The sequence below is a fragment of the Mytilus californianus genome, unplaced genomic scaffold, assembly GCF_021869535.1.
Source record: "Mytilus californianus isolate M0D057914Y unplaced genomic scaffold, xbMytCali1.0.p SCAF_4, whole genome shotgun sequence".
NCBI classification, from domain to species: domain Eukaryota; kingdom Metazoa; phylum Mollusca; class Bivalvia; order Mytilida; family Mytilidae; genus Mytilus; species Mytilus californianus.
This window is the reverse complement of record NW_026262690.1, coordinates 99,801,093-99,819,752: the sequence shown is the minus strand read 5'-3', so window position 1 is coordinate 99,819,752 and position 18,660 is coordinate 99,801,093. Positions and strand designations below refer to the sequence as shown.

Sequence of the window (18,660 nt, the reverse complement as noted above, 5' to 3'; positions counted from 1 at the left end):
TGGGATTGATTATGGGGGTAATTGCTTCAAAATTTTAGGAATTAGGGGCCAAAAAAGGGCCAAAAATAAGCATTTTTCTAGTTTCCAGACAATAACTTGTGTTCAAGTGTATGGATCTCTCTGAAATTGTACCACAAGGTTCCATATCACACAGGGAATGCTGGGATTGATTTTGGGGGTAATTGCCTCAAAATATTAGGAATTAGGGGCCAAAAAAGGGGCCAAAAACTAGCATTTTTCTAGTTTCATGACCCATTACTTGTGTGTAAGTGTATGGATCTTTCTGTTATTGTACTACAAGGTTCCATATCACAAAGGGAAAGCTGGAATTGAGTTTGGGAGTAATTGCATAAAACGTTTAGGAATAAGAGGCCAAAAAAGGGGCAAAAAACAAGCATTTTTCTAGTTTCAGGACAATAACTTGTGTGTAAGTGTATGGATCTCTCTGAAATTGTACCACAAGGTTCCATATCACACAGGGAATGCTGGGATTGATTTTGGGGGTATTTGCCTCAAAATATTAGGAAATAGGGGCCAAAAAAGGGGCAAAAAACAAGCATTTTTCTAGTTTCATGACAATAACTTGTGTGTAAGTGTATGGATCTTTCTGAAATTGTACTACAAGGTTCCATATCACAAAGGGAAAGCTGGAATTTAGTTTGGGGGTTTGCCCAAAACGTTTAGGAATAAGGGGCCAAAAAGGGGCCAAAAATAAGCATTTTTCTAGTTTCTGTGTCCAGACAATAACTTGTGTTCAAGTGTATGGATCTTTCTGAAATTGTACTGCAAGGTACCATACCACAAAGGGAAGGCTGGGATTGATTATGGGGGTAATTGCTTCAAAATTTTAGGAATTAGGGGCCAAAAAAGGGCCAAAAATAAGCATTTTTCTAGTTTCCAGACAATAACTTGTGTTCAAGTGTATGGATCTCTCTGAAATTGTACCACAAGGTTCCATATCACACAGGGAATGCTGGGATTGATTTTGGGGGTAATTGCCTCAAAATATTAGGAATTAGGGGCCAAAAAAGGGGCCAAAAACTAGCATTTTTCTAGTTTCATGACCCATTACTTGTGTGTAAGTGTATGGATCTTTCTGTTATTGTACTACAAGGTTCCATATCACAAAGGGAAAGCTGGAATTGAGTTTGGGAGTAATTGCATAAAACGTTTAGGAATAAGAGGCCAAAAAAGGGGCAAAAAACAAGCATTTTTCTAGTTTCAGGACAATAACTTGTGTGTAAGTGTATGGATCTTTATGAAATTGTACTTCAAGGTTCCATATCTCAAGAGGAAAGCTTGGTTTGAGTTTGGGGGTAATTGCCCTAAACGTTTAGGAATTTGGGGTCAAAAAGGGGCCAAAAAACAAGCATTTTTCTAGTTTCCAGACAATAAATTGTGTTCAAGTGTATGGATCTCTCTGAAATTGCACTGCAGGTACCATACCACAAAGGGAAGGCTGGGATCGAATTTGGGGGTGATGAATTATAAGGGGGTTCAAAAAATTGGGCGGGGGGGATTTTTTTCTTTCAAATTTTCCATTTTAAATTGGTTATTTCTGATTTATATATAAAAGCAAATAATAATGATATGGTTTGAATAGGTAAATTAAAAATTTTTAAGTTCTTAGACCACATTCATTCTGTGTCAGAAACCTGTGCTGTGTCAAATATTTAATCACAATCCAAATTCAGTGCTGTATCAAGCTTGAATGTTGTGTCCATACTTGCCCCAACTGTTCAGTGTTCGACCTCTGCGGTTGTATCAAGCTGCGCCCAGCGGAGCATTTTATTAGCAGTTACTATTAATTAATATTAATTTTAGCCATGACTATAGATATAAGAAGATGTGGTATGAGTGCCAATGAGACAACTCTCCATCCAAGTCAAAATTTATAAAAGTAAACCATTATAGGTCAAAGTACGGTCTTCAACACAGAGACTTGGCTCACACCGAACAGTAAGCTATAAAGGGCCCCAAAAATTATGTATGTCATTTTATATTTTAAAACTTTTATGATGTATTTAAATGGGTAATTATGGTTGCAAACTCCATTAGAAATTTTAATTGAGATACTGACCATATCTTGAGGGAAAGATTTTTTTTGGGAATAAGGGAAAGGGGGGAGGTGAAAAAAATTGGAGGGGGGGGGGGGGACAATTTTTCTCATTTCAGATTTCAGAAATTGAAATTTCTTCAAATATTTTTTTTGGGGGGTTAATATTCAACAGCATAGTGTATTGCCCAAAAGCAAAAAACCGGGGTAAAAAATATTTTTTTTTTTTGGGGGGGGGGGGGGGTCAATTTGCATTAGATAAGATAAATTCGTTACATAGTGTGCTAGTGACGTAATACGGTATATATGGGGTCAGTAAATTCCATATATACCGTATTAGGTCACTAGCACACTATGTAACTAATAGTATTATTTTGGCCCCCACTTTTCAGGGTTGGACATCTGCGGTCGTATCCAGCTGCACTCAGCGAAGCAATTTATTTAAAGTTTCTATTTATCTTTTATAGTTTTCAAGATAATAGGCAAATAACGCCAAAAAAATGGTAAAAATCATCATTAAAGGGCAATAACTCCAATAATGAGTCAACTGAAGATTTCGACCATGATGGCTTATTTGTAGATCTTGTCTTGCTGATCATTTTTGCTTTTTTAAAGTTTCTATCCATCTATTATAGTTTTCAAGACAATGGGCAAAAATTAAAAATTGGGTTTAATCGTCACTAAAGGGCAATAACTTCAATAAGGATTCAACCAACTTCTTCGGTCATACTGACTTATTTATAAATCTTGTCTTGCTGATCAATTTTGTTATTTAAAATTTCGATCTTTCTACTATAGTTTTCAAGATATAAAAGCAAAAACGCAAAAAATTGTGAAAAAATCGTCATTATAGGGCAATGACTTCAATAAAAAGTGGACTAACCATTTGGATCATGTTCACTTATTTGTAGATCTTGTCTTGCTGATCATTTTGGTTATGTAAAGTTTCTTTCTATCTATTATAATTTTCAAGATAATGGGCAAAAATGAAAAAAAAAACGGTAAAAATCGTCGTTTAAAAGCAATAACTCCTATAAGAAGTCATCTGACAGTTTTGTTGTCAATAAACATTAGGTAGATCTTATCATTCTGAATTTCTGCCCCGTCGGATTTTCTCTGTCTTTAACGGTTTTCAAGATAAAAGCCAAACATTGCATTCTACCCCTATGTTCAATTTTAGCCATTTTGGCCATGTTGGTCGGCAGGCAGGGTCATTGGACACATTTTTATACGCCCGTTTGTTTACGGGACGTATTATGGTAAACTGTTGTCCGTCAAAAACTCAAAAACGCTTTTACCAATTTGCATGAAACTTTTGTGAATTGGTGAATTGTTTTTTTATAAATTTTAGATTTTAAGTTTCCAAGTTATGGGTTTTTTTTCATTGAATTAGGGGGATTTTCCAGTTTTCGTACAATAACTCGAAAACACTTTCACCAATTTGCAAGAAACTTTGGTGAATTGTATATATCTATTGGCATGAGCTCCATTTCGATTTTTATAAATTTTAGATTTTACGTTTCCGAGTTATGGGGTTTTATTCATTAATATATGGGGGAATTTCCAGTTTTCAGACAATAACTCAAAAATGCTTTGAGCAGTTTTCATGAAACTTTGGTGAATTCTTTATATCTATTGACGTAAGCTCCTTTTCGATTTTTATAAATTTATGATTTTACGTTTCCCAGTGATGGGATTTTATTCATAAAAGGGGTGATTTTCCAGTTTTTGGACAATATCTTAAAAGTGCTTTGAACAGTTTTGTTGAAACTTGGTGACTGGTTTATATCTATTAATATAACCTCCCTTTAGTTTTCATGAATTTCTGATATGACATTGAGAAGTTATTGAACTTTATTCTTTGAAAAAGCGGAGGGCGTATCATGCGCTCATGACGCAGCTGTTTATTTAAACTATATACCCCAATGATGATTGTGGGCAAGTTTGGTTTCAATTGGCCCAATAGTAAAAATAATATAATAATTCTTTATTAAAAGAGGGTTACATATTTAGCTATAAAACTAATCTTCCTTGAGGCCCTCATTAAATACATTGAAATATAACAAACAAAGAATTACAAAATAATCAAACAAACACACATATAACTTAATTAAATTAACTTTCTCAATTCAATGTCATTGAATTGAGAAAGTTAATTTCTCATTTGGTTTTTTTTTTTGTGTTTGTTTGATTATTTGCTAAAAGGAAAATTGTTATTCAGATTGATTAGTCTTAAAAAACATCAAACTGTAACATCATTTTTATTAAGATCTGATCAAAGTAAAGTATTCAGTTGTACTGCCATTTTCATGTCATTCCTTTTATGAAATAATCTGCCACCGACAGAATCAGAATTTTATCAGTTAGTCTTAGACCACATGATCATTACAAATTCTCATGAAGTCTATCATTGAACAAAATGACTGTGACCCGATGCCAATAAAAGGCAAATGCCTTTTAAAAACATCAGGTTATCATGACATGCAAATATAAAGACATTTTTGTCCTGCTGCAACTAATGTCATGGATGCTAAATGTAAGTGGTTGGTTAGCTTTTTAGGTCACCTGGTCCAAATTTTCGCAGTCGTATATTGGTATGACGTTGGCGTCGCGTCGTCGTTGTCGTCGTCGTCGTCCGAAGACACATTGGTTTTCGCACTCTAACTTATGTGTAAGTGAATGGATCTCTTTGAAATTTTACCATAAGGTTTAATACCACAAAAGGAAGGTTGGGATTGATTTTGGGGGTTATGGTACCAACAGTTAAGGAATTGGGGGCCAAAAATAAGCATTTTCTTGTTTCCAGACAATAACTGTGGAACGGTGTATGGATCTCTCTGAAATTATACTACAAGTTTCCATACCACAAAGGGATGGTTAGGATTTGCTTTGGGGGGTTATGGCTCAAACCGTTTAGGAATTAGGGGCAAAAAAGGGGGGAAAACAAGGTTGTCCTGGTTAATGGACAAATACTTTAGTACAAAACATAATTTAAAGCAGTGTAAGGGAGATAAATCAAATACATCATTGAAATTATCTCCCTTACACTGCTTTTAAATTATGTATAAAGTAATGGTTAATGAACAATTAAGATAATTTAAAACAGTGTAAGGGAGGTAATCCAAATACAACGTTTTGGTTAATTCCCTTACACTGCTTTTAAATTATGTTTAAAGAAATGCATATTTATAAAGGAAGACCAGTAAAAATATCTGCAAATGTTGCATCTTTTTTTTTTACAAAAAAATCCATATGAAAGATTTGACACTATATTTTAAATTCTATTATAAAATAGATTAAGTTAGCACTATGGTAAATTTAAATGGGTAATTATGGTTGCAAACTCCATTGGAAATTTGAATTGATATTATGACCATATCTTGAGGGAAAGAATTTTTTGGGGGAAAAAAAGGGGGGGGGGGCTAAAAAGAAATTGTGGGGGGTCAATTTTTTCTCATTTCAGATTTCAGAAATTAAAAAGAATTATTCTTCAAATATTTTTTTTTTTTCAAATTTCAAATATTGAAAAATTTCAAGAAGTAATCTTTAATTGCACAGTATGGCGCATTAGATTTGTAAAATCTTTGACCACATTTATTTAATTGTTATGCCGAATCTAACCGTGTATTTAGATTTTTAATTTTGGGTCCAGTTTTCAAATTGGTCTACATTAAGATCCAAAGGGTCCAAAATTAAACTTAGTTTGATTTTAACAAAAATTGAATATATGGGGTTCTTTGATATGCTGAATCTAAACATGTATTTAGATTTTTGATTTTTGGCCCAATTTTCAAGTTGGTCCAAATTGGGGTCCAAAATTAAACTTTGTTTGATTTCAACAAAAATTGAATATATGGGGTTCTTTGATATGCTGAATCTAACCATGTATTTAGATTTTTTATTTGTGGACCCCGCTATCAAATTGGTTCATATTGAGGTCAAAAGGGTCCAAAATTAAACTTCGTTTGATTTCATCAATAATTGAATTATTGGGGTTCTTTGATATGCCAAATCTAACCGTGTATTTAGATTTTTAATTTTGGGTCCTGTTTTTTTTAAATTGGTCTACATTAAGGTCCAAAGGGTCCAAAATTAAACTTAGTTTGATTTTAACAAAAATTGAATTCTTGGGGTTCTTTGATATGCTGAATCTAAACATGTGTTTAGATTTTTGATTATGGGCCCAGTTTTCAAGTTGGTCCAAGTTGGGGTCCAAAATTAAACTTTGTTTGATTTTAAAAAAAAATTGAATATATGGGGTTCTTTGATATGCTGAATCTAACCATGTATTTAGATTTTTGATTTTTGGCCCAGTTTTCAAGTTGGTCCAAATTGGGGTCCAAAATTAAACTTTGTTTGATTTCAACAAAAATTGAATATATGGGGTTCTTTGATATGCTGAATCTAACCAAGTATTTAGATTTTTTATTTGTGGACCCCGCTATCAAATTGGTTCATATTGAGGTCAAAAGGGTCCAAAATTAAACTTTGTTTGATTTCATCAAAAATTGAATTATTGGGGTTCTTTGATATGCCAAAACTAACCGTGTTTTTAGATTTTTAATTTTGGGTCCCGTTTTTTAAATTGGTCTACATTAAGGTCCAAAGGGTCCAAAATTAAACTTAGTTTGATTTTAACAAAAATTGAATTCTTGGGGTTCTTTGATATGCTGAATCTAAACATGTGTTGAGATTTTTGATTATGGGCCCAGTTTTTTAAATTGGTCTACATTAAGGTCCAAAGGGTCCAAAATTAAACTTAGTTTGATTTTAACAAAAATTGAATTCTTGGGGTTCTTTGATATGCTGAATCTAACCATGTATTTTGATTTTGGACATTGGACCATAATAGGTAAATTAAAAAAATTCAAGTTCTTAGACCACATTCTTTCTGTGTCAGAAACCTATGCTGTGTCAAATATTTAATCACAATCAAAATTCAGAGCTGTATCAAGCTTGAATGTTGTGTCCATACTTGCCCCAACTGTTCAGGGTTCGACCTCTGCGGTTGTATCAAGCTGCGCCCAGCGAAGCATTTTATTCTTATACTGTAATAGGTCTACTATATTTGGTGTATGGAATGATTATAAGGTGTACATGTCCAACTGGCAGTTGTCATCTGACCTTGACCTCATTTTCATGGTTCAGTGGTTAAAGTTAAGTTTTTGTGTTTTGGTCTGTTTTTCTAATACTGCATGCAATAGGTCAACTTTATTTGGTGTATGAAAATATTTTACGATGTACATGTCAGTCTGGCATGTTTTATTTGACCTTGACCTCATTTTTTACAGTTCATTGGTCAATCTTAAGTTTTCCTTGTTAAGTTTGTTTATTAGATAATATATGCAAAAGGTCAACTATATTTAAAGCATGTAAATATTGTAAGGTGTACATATCTTTCTGGCAGGGTTTATCTGACCTTGGCCTCATTTTCATGGTTCATTGACCAATGTTAAGATTTCCTGGTTAAGTTTGTTTCTTAGATGTGCAAAAGGTCAACTATATTTCAAGCTTATTTGGTGTATGGAATGATTGTAAGGTGTATATGTATTTCAAATTTGGTTTATCTGACCTTGAACTCATTTTCTTGAAACATGTTAAGTTTATGTGATAGTTGTAGTAAATCTTTATATTTAGGACTATCAACATAATATCAATGGTTAGTAAAGAAGGCGAAACATTTCAGCTAGTGCACTCTTGTTGCTTATTATCTTGAAAACTGTAATAGATAGATAGAAAATTTAAATAGCACAAAGATCAGCAAGACAAGATACAAAAATAAGACATAATGGCAGAAATCTTCAGTCAACTCATTATTGGAGTTATTGCCCTTTAATGATATTTTTTAATGTTTTTTGCCTATTATCTTAAAAAATAATAATAGATAAATAGAAACTTTAAACAGGAAAAATTATCAGCAATAAGATCTACAAATATGTCAACATGACTGGAATTGTCAGTTAACTCTTAATAGAGTTATTCCCCTTTAATGATGATTTTTACTAAAAAGTGGCCATTGTTGAAGATGCAGGTGAGCGACACAGACTCTTTAGAGCCTCTAGTTTGTCTAGCCTGCGACAAAATTTGCAGATTGAAAGACATAGGGATAACTATCCAGCGCCCATGTCGGCATAAACTATTTGTATTTATATTTCAGAGGGTAGAAGACCTGGATGCTTCATACCTAGTATACAGATGCCTTATGTTATTAAGTTTCTGCTGTCATATATGTTCATTGTCCTTTACCTCATTCTCATGGTTCAGCCGCTGCTTGAACAAAATTTACAATTTTTTAGTCATGTGAAGTGCTCACTTAGTAAGAGTAATAGGATATCTATATTTGATATATGGGATCCTAGGAAGGTCTACATGTCCATCAGACTTCACCTGACCTTGACCTGAGTTCATGGATCAGTGATCAAGGTTAATTTTTTTCGTGGTCAAGTTCATATCTCAGATACTATAAACAATAGCCTATATTTGGCATATGGAATGATAGTAAGGTGTACATAGATATAAGAAGATGTGGTATGAGTGCCAATGAGACAACTCTCCATCCAAGTCAAAATTTATAAAAGTAAACCATTATAGGTCACAGTACGGTCTTCAACACGGAGCCTTGGCTCACACCGAACAGTAAGCTAAAAAGGGCCCCAAAAAATTACTAGTGTAAAACCATTCAAACGGGAAAACCAACGGTCTAATCTATATAAAAAACGAGAAACACTTATGAACCACATCAACAAACGACAACTACTGAACATCAGATTCCTGACTTAACAAATGCAGCGGGTTTAAACGTTTTAATGGTACCAAACCTTCACCCTTTTTCTGAAACAATAGTGTAACATCACAACATAGGAAGACAACCTATAAAATATCAACTGAAATAGCTTAACTCAATCAAAGGACATATTAACACCATTGAGCATACACTGAACAAATAAATTTGACCTATGACACAATGTAAATACAAAATAAATAAACTAAGGGAAGAATAATAAAAGTAACATGTTATATCGGTAAGAAATGTTAAACAATTAAAGAAAAACAATATGCTCGAACAAAAATATCAGCCATGTGCAATAACTTTAAACACAGGTAAATGAAAATAATTTTGTTGTTAGGTATATGTGTACAGTACCAATAGAGAAAGGAAATATTTTTACAAAATAAATAATTTTGATGTTCATAGTACGAAGTGAAAATTTATAGTTATACCAAACACTTATCAAAGCTGGTATATAGACCAGATATAACCCTGAATAACATTAAATAACAAAAAAGCAATACAATTAGTATCAACAGGTTAAATAAACAAGAAAGTACGATTTGAGAGTACTCGCAGTTACTGACAGCTAGTTAGAAGCCAAAACAATTAATAATAAAAAATCATGCATCAGAGACTAAAATCAACTAAAACACATCCCAGGGATTTAGTATTTTAACGTCATGGACAGTCAAAGAAGACATGACTAGTGCAATGCCAAAAATAAATGTATCGACAGACAGTAGGATAGTTAGGAGTTTAACCTCTTTATAGATCCAAACGAACGTGGGTGTGTCTTAATACATCCCACTTGAAAAAAATACAAGTTTAGTTATGTTTTAATTTGCTGATGACAAAATCGATATTAGTGCCAATGTGAACTATATTCAAAGATCTAATTACAATATTTGTAAGATAACCTTTACTAATAAGTTTGTTTAAAGGTTCGATGAGTTTACACGGATCACATAGTGATTTCCGCGCTTTAAGTACAATATTACCGTAAAATTTAGGATGTGAAATACCGTTTTTAATCAGTTTTCTACAAGTACAGCCAAATTTACTAATCAAATCTTTGTATCTATGAAAGTACTTAGCAAAAGTTTTACGTAATTTATGGTAACGAAATCCTTGATTTAATAATTTACCAGTGATGCATTGATTACTTTCGTTAAAATCTATGACATCACTACACACACGGGCATAACTAACGGGTTGGGATATATATACACCGTGTCTGGCAGGGTTCATCTGACATTGACCTTATTTTCAAGGTTCATTTGTAAATGTTAACTTTTCATGATTATGTCTGTTTCTAAGAAATTATAAGCAATAGGTCAACATTGTTTAGTGTATGGAATGACTGCATGGTGTACATATTGTCTGTTAGGGTTCATATGACCATGACTTTATTTTAATGGTTTATTCATCAATGTTCAGTTTTCTTGATTAAATCAGGTTTTCAGAAGCTATATTCAATAGGCTTTCTATATTTGGTGCATGGTATGATTGTAAGGTGTACATGCCTGTCTGGTGGTTCTCCACTGACCTTGACCTCATTTACATGGATCATGGATTAAGTTTATGTGATACTTGTACTAAAATCTTCATATTACATCAGTTTGATCATTATAGGTAAAGCAGGCAAGACATTCTGTGTGTGCACTCTTGTTTAACACTGAATATATATTTAACAAAGAAATCATTTTTCAGCAACAGTATAAAGATATACAGTCATCATCTGTACGAACAAACACAACAGTAGTACAAGTACATGAGGAAGACGATGGTAAATATTCTAAAATTAACAAGGCAATCATAGGTTTGAACGTTGTTTTCAATTTAGACTTGTTTATATTTTTTCGTTTGGGCTTGTATTATATTTGCCTTCGGGTTTATATGATCCGTTCATCCTAATTTGACTCCTCAAAATTCGAGAGTCTATCCTAAATTGAGGTAAATTACATGGCCTTCCAAATACTGTTTCGATTCCTAACATCACTGGAGAGACATTAATTGTCGAAATCTGGATATGGTGTACAAAAATCTTTGCACCTTTGTTTGCAGTATACCATCTTTGCCGCAAGTTTATTGTTTTCTGTTTGGCATTAAATTTTTAGTTAAGATCCATTTATTACACCTTGTGATCCGTTTATTTGGCAATCGCCAATGGGAGTCAGCAGGGTTTAAGAACATTTGTTGTTCGACCTGTTAGTCAAATGCGTTTTGTTAAAATATACTTTTTCACTTTTTTGGTCTTTTGGAAAATGTTGTTTGTGCTGTATTTAGACCCCTCTAACAAGAAATTTGTTCTTGCATGCACACATATAAAAATTGCGGTTTTTATCCAAAGCAATCATAGGTTTGAACGTTGTTTTCAATTTAGACTTGCTAATATTTACATATATATAGATATATACAATGTATATTTGCAATAGTCAATGGCAGTCAGCAGGGTTTAAGAACATCAGTTGTTCAACCTGTTAGTCAAATGCGATTTGTTAAAATATACTTTTCACTTTTTTTGGTCTTTTTGAAAATGTTGTTTTTGCTGTATTTAGACCCCTCTACCAAGAAATTTGTTTTACATGCACACGTATAAAAATTGCGGTTTTTATCCAACGCAATCATAGGTTTGAACGTTGTTTTCAATTTAGACTTGTTTATATTTTTTCGTTTGGGCTTGTATTATATTTTCCTTCAGTTTATATGATCCGTTCATCCTATTTCGACTCTTTAAAATTCAAGAGTCAATCCTAAATTGAGGTAAATTATATGGCCTTCCAAATACCGTTTCGATCCCTAACATCACTGAAGAGACATTAATTGTCGAAATCCGGATATGGTGTACAATTTTTGCACCTCATGTTTGCGGTATACCATCTTCTCCGCAAGTTTATTGTTTTCTGTTTGGTATTAAATTAATAATTAAGATACATGTTACATCTCGTGATCAATTTATTTGGCAATCGTCAATGGCAGTCAGCAGGGTTTAAGACCTTCAGTTGTTCGACCTGTTAGTCAAATGCCATTTGTTAAAATATACTTCTCACTTTTTTGGTCTTTTGGAAAATGTTGTTTGTGCTGTATTTAGACCCCTCTACCAAGAAATTTGTTTTACATGCACACGTATAAAAATTGCGGTTTTTATTCAACACAATCATAGGTTTGAACGTTGTTTTCAATTTAGACTTGTTTATACAATGTAAATGACGCCCTTCAAGCAAAAACAACCCTTATGACATTTGACCTGGCTCCTGGGCTGGTGATGCCCTCAGGGACTATAAGTCCACCAGCAGAGGCATCGACCCAGTGGTAGTAATAACATAAATGGTACCAATTTTTCTGCACCAGATGCGCATTTCCACAATCAATGTCTCTTCAGTGATGCTCGAGGCCAAAATATTTGAAAATCCAAAGCTTATTAAAAAGATGAAGAGCTATAAACCAAAAAGGACAAAAAAGTATAACCAAAGCCGGACAAGGAATCAGAGCTTTGCATGAGGGAGATACATTCCTTAATTTTAAATAATTTCCAAAATTTTGTAACAGCAAATTTTGATAACACAAAATCCATATTTTCATGCCAGTACCAAAGTACTGGCTACTGGGCTGGTGATGCCCTCGGGGACTATCAGTCCACCAGCAGAGGCATCGACCCAGTGGTAGTAATAAGTGCACATGTCTGTCTGGAAGGTATCATCTGACCTTGACCTCATTTTTATGGTTCAATGGTCAATGTTAAGTTTTTGTGTTTTGGTCTGTTTTTCAAATACTTATAGCAATAGGTCAGCTATATTTGGTGTATGGAATAATTGTATGGTGCACATGTCTGTCTGGCAGGTATAATCTGACCTTGACCTCATTTTCATGGTTCATTGCTCAATTTTAAGTTTTTGTGTTTTGATCTGTTTTCAATTAAGCATACACAATAGGTCAACTATATTTGGTGAATAAAAAAATTGTAAGGTGTACATGTCTGTCTGACACAATTTATCTGACCTTGACCTCATTGTCATAGATTTTTAAAAATGTTAATTTTCTGTAATGCTTTATCTTAAGACTTTCAACATAAAATCAATGGTCAGTAAAGCAGGCGAGACATTTCAGCGTGTGCACTCTTGTTCTATTCTTTGTATGACCAAAAACCTTTGGTTTCTAACAGTGTATCTTGCACAACTGCACCTCAACCAGTGCTTGGACTATCTGTCTTAAGAATAAATTCAGGATCCTTCATAGTAATTGGTTTGAAACTAGATTTTATATTATTAACCCACCAGTTTAAATGAAATATTTCCATCTGACAAAGTCATTTTTGCATCAAAATTTCCATAATTTTGTTTTAACAATATATATCCTTTGTCATTTTTAAAGATTTAATATATAATGGTGCATACTGTACACCCAGTTCTGTTGCTTCTTACTTTCAAATTACTTGTGCAAACTCCCATATTGTAATCTATTTTTTTAAGAATTAACCGAGAATATTATTTTATAATGTTGTCTGCCTTTTGGTCGGTTGCTCTAATGCACATTGTTATTGAATGAATCACTAAACCGAAAACACAATAAATTGAGTAGGCTAATTTACAGATTTATCTGGATGTATAGTAAAACAAAACAAAGATGATCTTAGAATTATGTCAATTTATTTCTTTGACTTTCGGAAAAGTTTTTGCCCACAAGTAAACTATCATCAATATATGGCTTGTTGCAATGCCCTTTACTCCTCAATTTGGAAAATACAACTTTCAAAATTTTTGTAAAAAATCTTGGTGCTGTTGTTTGGCAAACGAGTATATTCATACAAACATCATTCCAATAAAATCTAAGATATTTCCTGTATTTTTTATCGATGCTAACAGAATAATATGCATCTTTTAAATCAACAGACCCAAACCAGCAATTTTGTGAAATGTTTGTGATTGTTGTTTTAAAAGTTTCAATTTTGAAATGTATTTGTTCAATATCAAGGTTCAACTAAAAATAACTCTATAAGTGCAATCTTTCTTGGGTCTTACAAAAATATTTGAAATGTACTGATCCTTAGTTGGAGTAAAAGGTTGAATAATTATTTTTGTTATAAACTTATATATTTCTTGTTGAACATATTGATTTTCTACAGCACAAGTGGGTTTGGCCTTTTGACCTGTGAAGGAATATTTTCAAATTCTAACTGATAACCTTCAATTATATTTAACATCCAATAATCAGCTGATTCCTCCCAATGATGAAAAAACATTGAAATTTTCCCCCCAATAAAATTGTTAGAAAAATTTTGTAGTTTTACATCAGTTATATTAAGCAAGTGATCATCACTATCAGAAATAAAATGATCTTCTTTTGGTCTTTGTTTTTATGCCCCATCTACGATAGTAGAGGGGCATTATGTTTTTCTGTCTCTGCATCCGTTCGTCCGTCTGTCTGTCCCGCTTCAGGTTAAAGTTTTTGGTCAAGGTAGTTTTTGATGAATTTGAAGTCCAATCAACTTGAAACTTAGTACACATGTTCCCTATGATATGATCTTTCTAATTTTAATGCCAAATTAGAGTTTTGACCCCAATTTCACGGTCCACTGAACATAGAAAATGATAGTGCGAGTGGGGCATCGGTGTACTATGGACACATTCTTGTTCTACTTGTTTTGAGTCCTGCTGTAGTCTATAAAACCATCCTCATCATAATGTTTTGGTCGTTTGTTTGGTTTACTTCCATCAATTTTGCGTTTCCTTTTCCCCTATCTATGAGACAATCCAAGCTCTCCATAACTATGTCCTCTATTACATGACTGATAATTATAAGATTTCCTTGATTTATCATGGTTATGGTACTACCCATTTTTTTTGCAAACACTATATCCAGCAACCAATTCTTTGATTTTCTCTTTTACGTCATCACCAAACAACATATCAGCCACTAGTGTAGAATCCTCACATAAAGCTTTATGCTGAGGTTGAATGTCCCCTTTATAAAAACTCCTTCTCCTAAATGTTATTTCACTGTAACTGACTTGAAATAACTGATAGGTATCTCAAGAAGTAACTGCATAAGTCTGAACTTCCGCTTTGGTCATGCCTTCATGCTTAGAGGATTTGTCAATGAACATATCCCTCATATACAATAACACGGCTGTTATTCGGTATATCGAAAAAAATGATCGTGAAAGAATAAGTAATGGTGGTCAAGTATTGTGATTGGATCGTGAAAGATCTGGTATAGGATTGTGAATGAAATCTTATTGAGAAGACACATGCAACGTCAGTAAATAATCTAATTTTTATACGCCCGTTTACGGGACGTATTATGGTATACCGTTGACCGTCTGTCCGTCCGTCGTCAACATGTCGGACATTAACCCAAAAAAGCTTTAACCAATATGCATGAAACTTTGGTGAATTGTTTATATCTATTGACATGAGCTCCCTTTCGTTTTTTATAAATTTCAGATTTACCATTTCCGAGTTTTGGGGTTTTATTCATTAAAAAAGGGGGGAATTTCCAGTTTTCCTACAATAACTCAAGAATGCTTTCACCAACTTGCAATAAATTTTTGTGAATTGTTTATATCTATTGACATGAGCTCCCTTTTGGATTTTTATAAAGTTTAGATTTAACGTTTCCGAGTTACAGGGTTTTATTTATAAAAAAAGGGGGATTTTCCAGTTTTCTGACAATAACTAAAAAATGCTTTCAGCAGTTCTCATGAAACTTTGGTGAATTGTTTATATCTGTTGATGTAAGCTCCCTTTAGAATTTTATAAATTTTAGATTTTACATTTCTGAGTTATGCGGTTTTATTCACTAAAAAAAGGGGGGATTTTCCAGTTTTTGGACAATAACTCAAAAATGCTTTCATCAGTTCTCATGAAACTTTGGTGAATTATTTATAGCTATTGATGTAATCTCCCTATTGATTTTCATAAATTTCAAATATGACATTGAGAAGAAATTGAACTTTATTTGTTTATAGTCTGACAACAGATTTACTAAGTATTGCGCACAGTGTATTGCACAACAGCAAGAAATCTTTAATTGAATATCAATTCAATTCATATAACCAATTTCAAGTTCTTTGACTACTTTTATTCAGAAACCTATAATATGTCAAATATTTAATTACAATCCAAATTCAGACCTGTATCAAGCTTGAATATTGTGTCCATTTTTGCCCCAACTGTTCAGGGTTGGACCTCTGCGCGCGTATCCAGCTGCGCTCAGTGAAGCAGTTTATTGACAAATATTGGAAAAATAAAACTGTCTGTCAAAATGGTTCAACATTATGATCAGTATCCGAGAAAAATTGCTCTTCGAAATTTCAAAGAAATAAAAATGTTAACAAACATAATGTTTTTCAAATTTTTAATGCATAAACTACTTTTCTCTTAAAAAATATCGTTCAGTATTACTGTTTAAAATAGTTCTTAAAGTTATGTTGTTTTAGTTTAATCAGAAACTTTGCATAGATGGTAATTTTTTTTTAAATTTGATATTTCGGATCGTGAAAGATCGGGTACCGCATTTTGATGATCGTGAAAAGGATCTTAAAAAGATCTGTTGCTGCTTATTAGTTATTGCAAAAATCCACGAAAACTATCAAATATTTCTTTAAACACATGATAATTTATATTGTAATTAGTATAACAAAAGATTGGATTTGTATGACTTATTCCGCTTCACTTTTGTTTGTGAATAGGGCTATGTTCAATGCCATTGGATCTGATTATTTGATAATACCACACCGACTAGTTTTCTTATAACAATATAAGTCTGTCTGTCCGTCCTGCATAAATTTTACGTCGTTTGAAAGTTAAGATTGTCTCATCTGATTTCCACCAATTTTTATGCACAGTCATATATATAAAACAAAAATTGTTGATTTTATAAAAAATGGAAAAATTGTTTGAAAAATAAATGCAGGAAAACAACTGTCATATTCCTGATTTGGCACAGACATTTTCCAAAGAAAATGGTGGGTTAAATCTGGTTTTCTAGCTTGCTAATATGTCCACTTATATGACAGTTATTAAATGTTCTGTAATTTTGCCAAATTGGGTGAGCAACCTAAACAGATATAATTGGTTAACGTGGCCATATCTGGGATCCAGCAGCCAAACTGTGTAAACATACATCACAGACATACAACACAACTGATTTTGACTTTCCAACACACTTACAATTAAATCAAACAAAGAAACTAACAAAAACGTTTGTGTAGTTGATAATACAGTCAGTATAGTAAAGCATAATTATGGAGCCCCTTAAGTACCATGTAAATATAAATATTTTCGTTTGCCTGAGATTTAATCTCGTGCCCATCAGTTTGAAAAATAGTGCACACAACTTTGAAACTTGTTCACACGACTTTGAAACTTGTGTGCATGACTTTCAAACTGGTGCGCTTGTGCTCACAACTTTCAATCAAAGTACTGAAGTACTGAACATCGGATGACTGCAAGTTCTTGTGGATGGTCACAAGCACTTGTCTCAGAAAAAAAAATCACATCTCTATACCTGAAAGTGAGGTTAATGTACAGATATAATTTTTTTTTCTCAGACAATTTCATGCGTGGATGATAAATAAATGACAGGGAATTCAATCTCACCGTAATAAATATGATATTGAAGTGATACAAATCAGTATACTCTGGTTTGTCGTATATATTATATTGATATTTGTATATTACAGTTACATGACTGTGTTTATAATTTTCATCCATTTGCATATCATTCTATTCTACTATATTAATAATAGTGCAGTGCAAGTGCATGGTGGAAACTCTTCTGTAATAATTCGATTTTTCTAATAGATTGGATTTGAGTAGGCATTCATATTTTCCCGCCAAACTTTCAATCTCCCATGCAGAGTTATCGGTCCTTGAGAGAGAGCGGGGACCGATAACTCTGCATGGGAGATTGCAAACGTTCTTGAGATATTCTTCCGCATGCATTAACACACATTTTCTGTATGTGTGCATAGATATTAAAGATTTGTTACTTGTATATATGTTTCTAACGACAAAACATTTCATATTATTAATTTATGTTCTAAAAAAAATAAATTTTTGGGAGTATCCATTGAAAAAATGAATTTATAACAAGCGATAAGGAATGTTATTTTGCACTCGATAATGTCCACGTATTTATCATGTTTATAGATCGGTTACAATCCCAACACGAAAGTTACGTAATGGAAATCTAGGCGACAGCAATACAACGGAATGCCCTCACGGTCATGCGCACAACTTTGAAACTCATGCACACCAGGTTGAAAGTCGTGATTACTAGTTTGTAAGTCGTGTGCATTTGTTTGAATTTTTATATGACCGCAAAAAATTATACGGTCGTATATTGGTATTACATCGTCGTCGTCCGAAAACATTTGGTTTCCAGCCAATATCTTTAGTATTAGTATATAGAAATCTATGAAATTTAAACATAAGGTTTATAACCACAAAAGGAAGGTTGGGATTGATTTTGGGGGTTATGGTCCCAACAGTTTAGGAATTAGGGGCCAAAAAGGAGCCCAAATAAGCATTTTTCTAGTTTCATGACAATAACTTGTGGAACAATCTCTCTGAAATTATACCACAAGTTTCCATACCACAAAGGGGTGGTAAGGATTGGCTTTGGGGGGTTATGGTTCAAATCATTTAGGAATTAGGGGCAAAAAAGTGAGAAAAAAAAAAGCGTGTCCTGATTAATGGACAATTACTAAAGTACAAATTACAGTGTAAGGGAGGTAATTCAAACACAACTTTGAATTACCTCCCTTAAACTGCTTTCAAATTATGTATAAAGAATTTTTGTATTGTTTTGAGGTGATTAGCTGTCAATT

The 18,660-nt window shown here is 33.0% G+C and overlaps 1 protein-coding gene across 2 annotated transcripts in view; it reads left to right on the top strand.

The window, feature by feature from the left end:
- Positions 1–18,660, top strand: part of LOC127698938 (golgin subfamily A member 5-like) — a 324,899-nt gene that overhangs the window by 252,719 nt on the left and 53,520 nt on the right. For both annotated transcript variants that reach the window (XM_052202700.1, XM_052202699.1), the window contains exon 12: positions 10,539–10,614. In XM_052202700.1, coding sequence (XP_052058660.1) covers positions 10,539–10,614 — 76 coding nt within the window. The remainder of the gene's footprint in view (positions 1–10,538; positions 10,615–18,660) is intronic.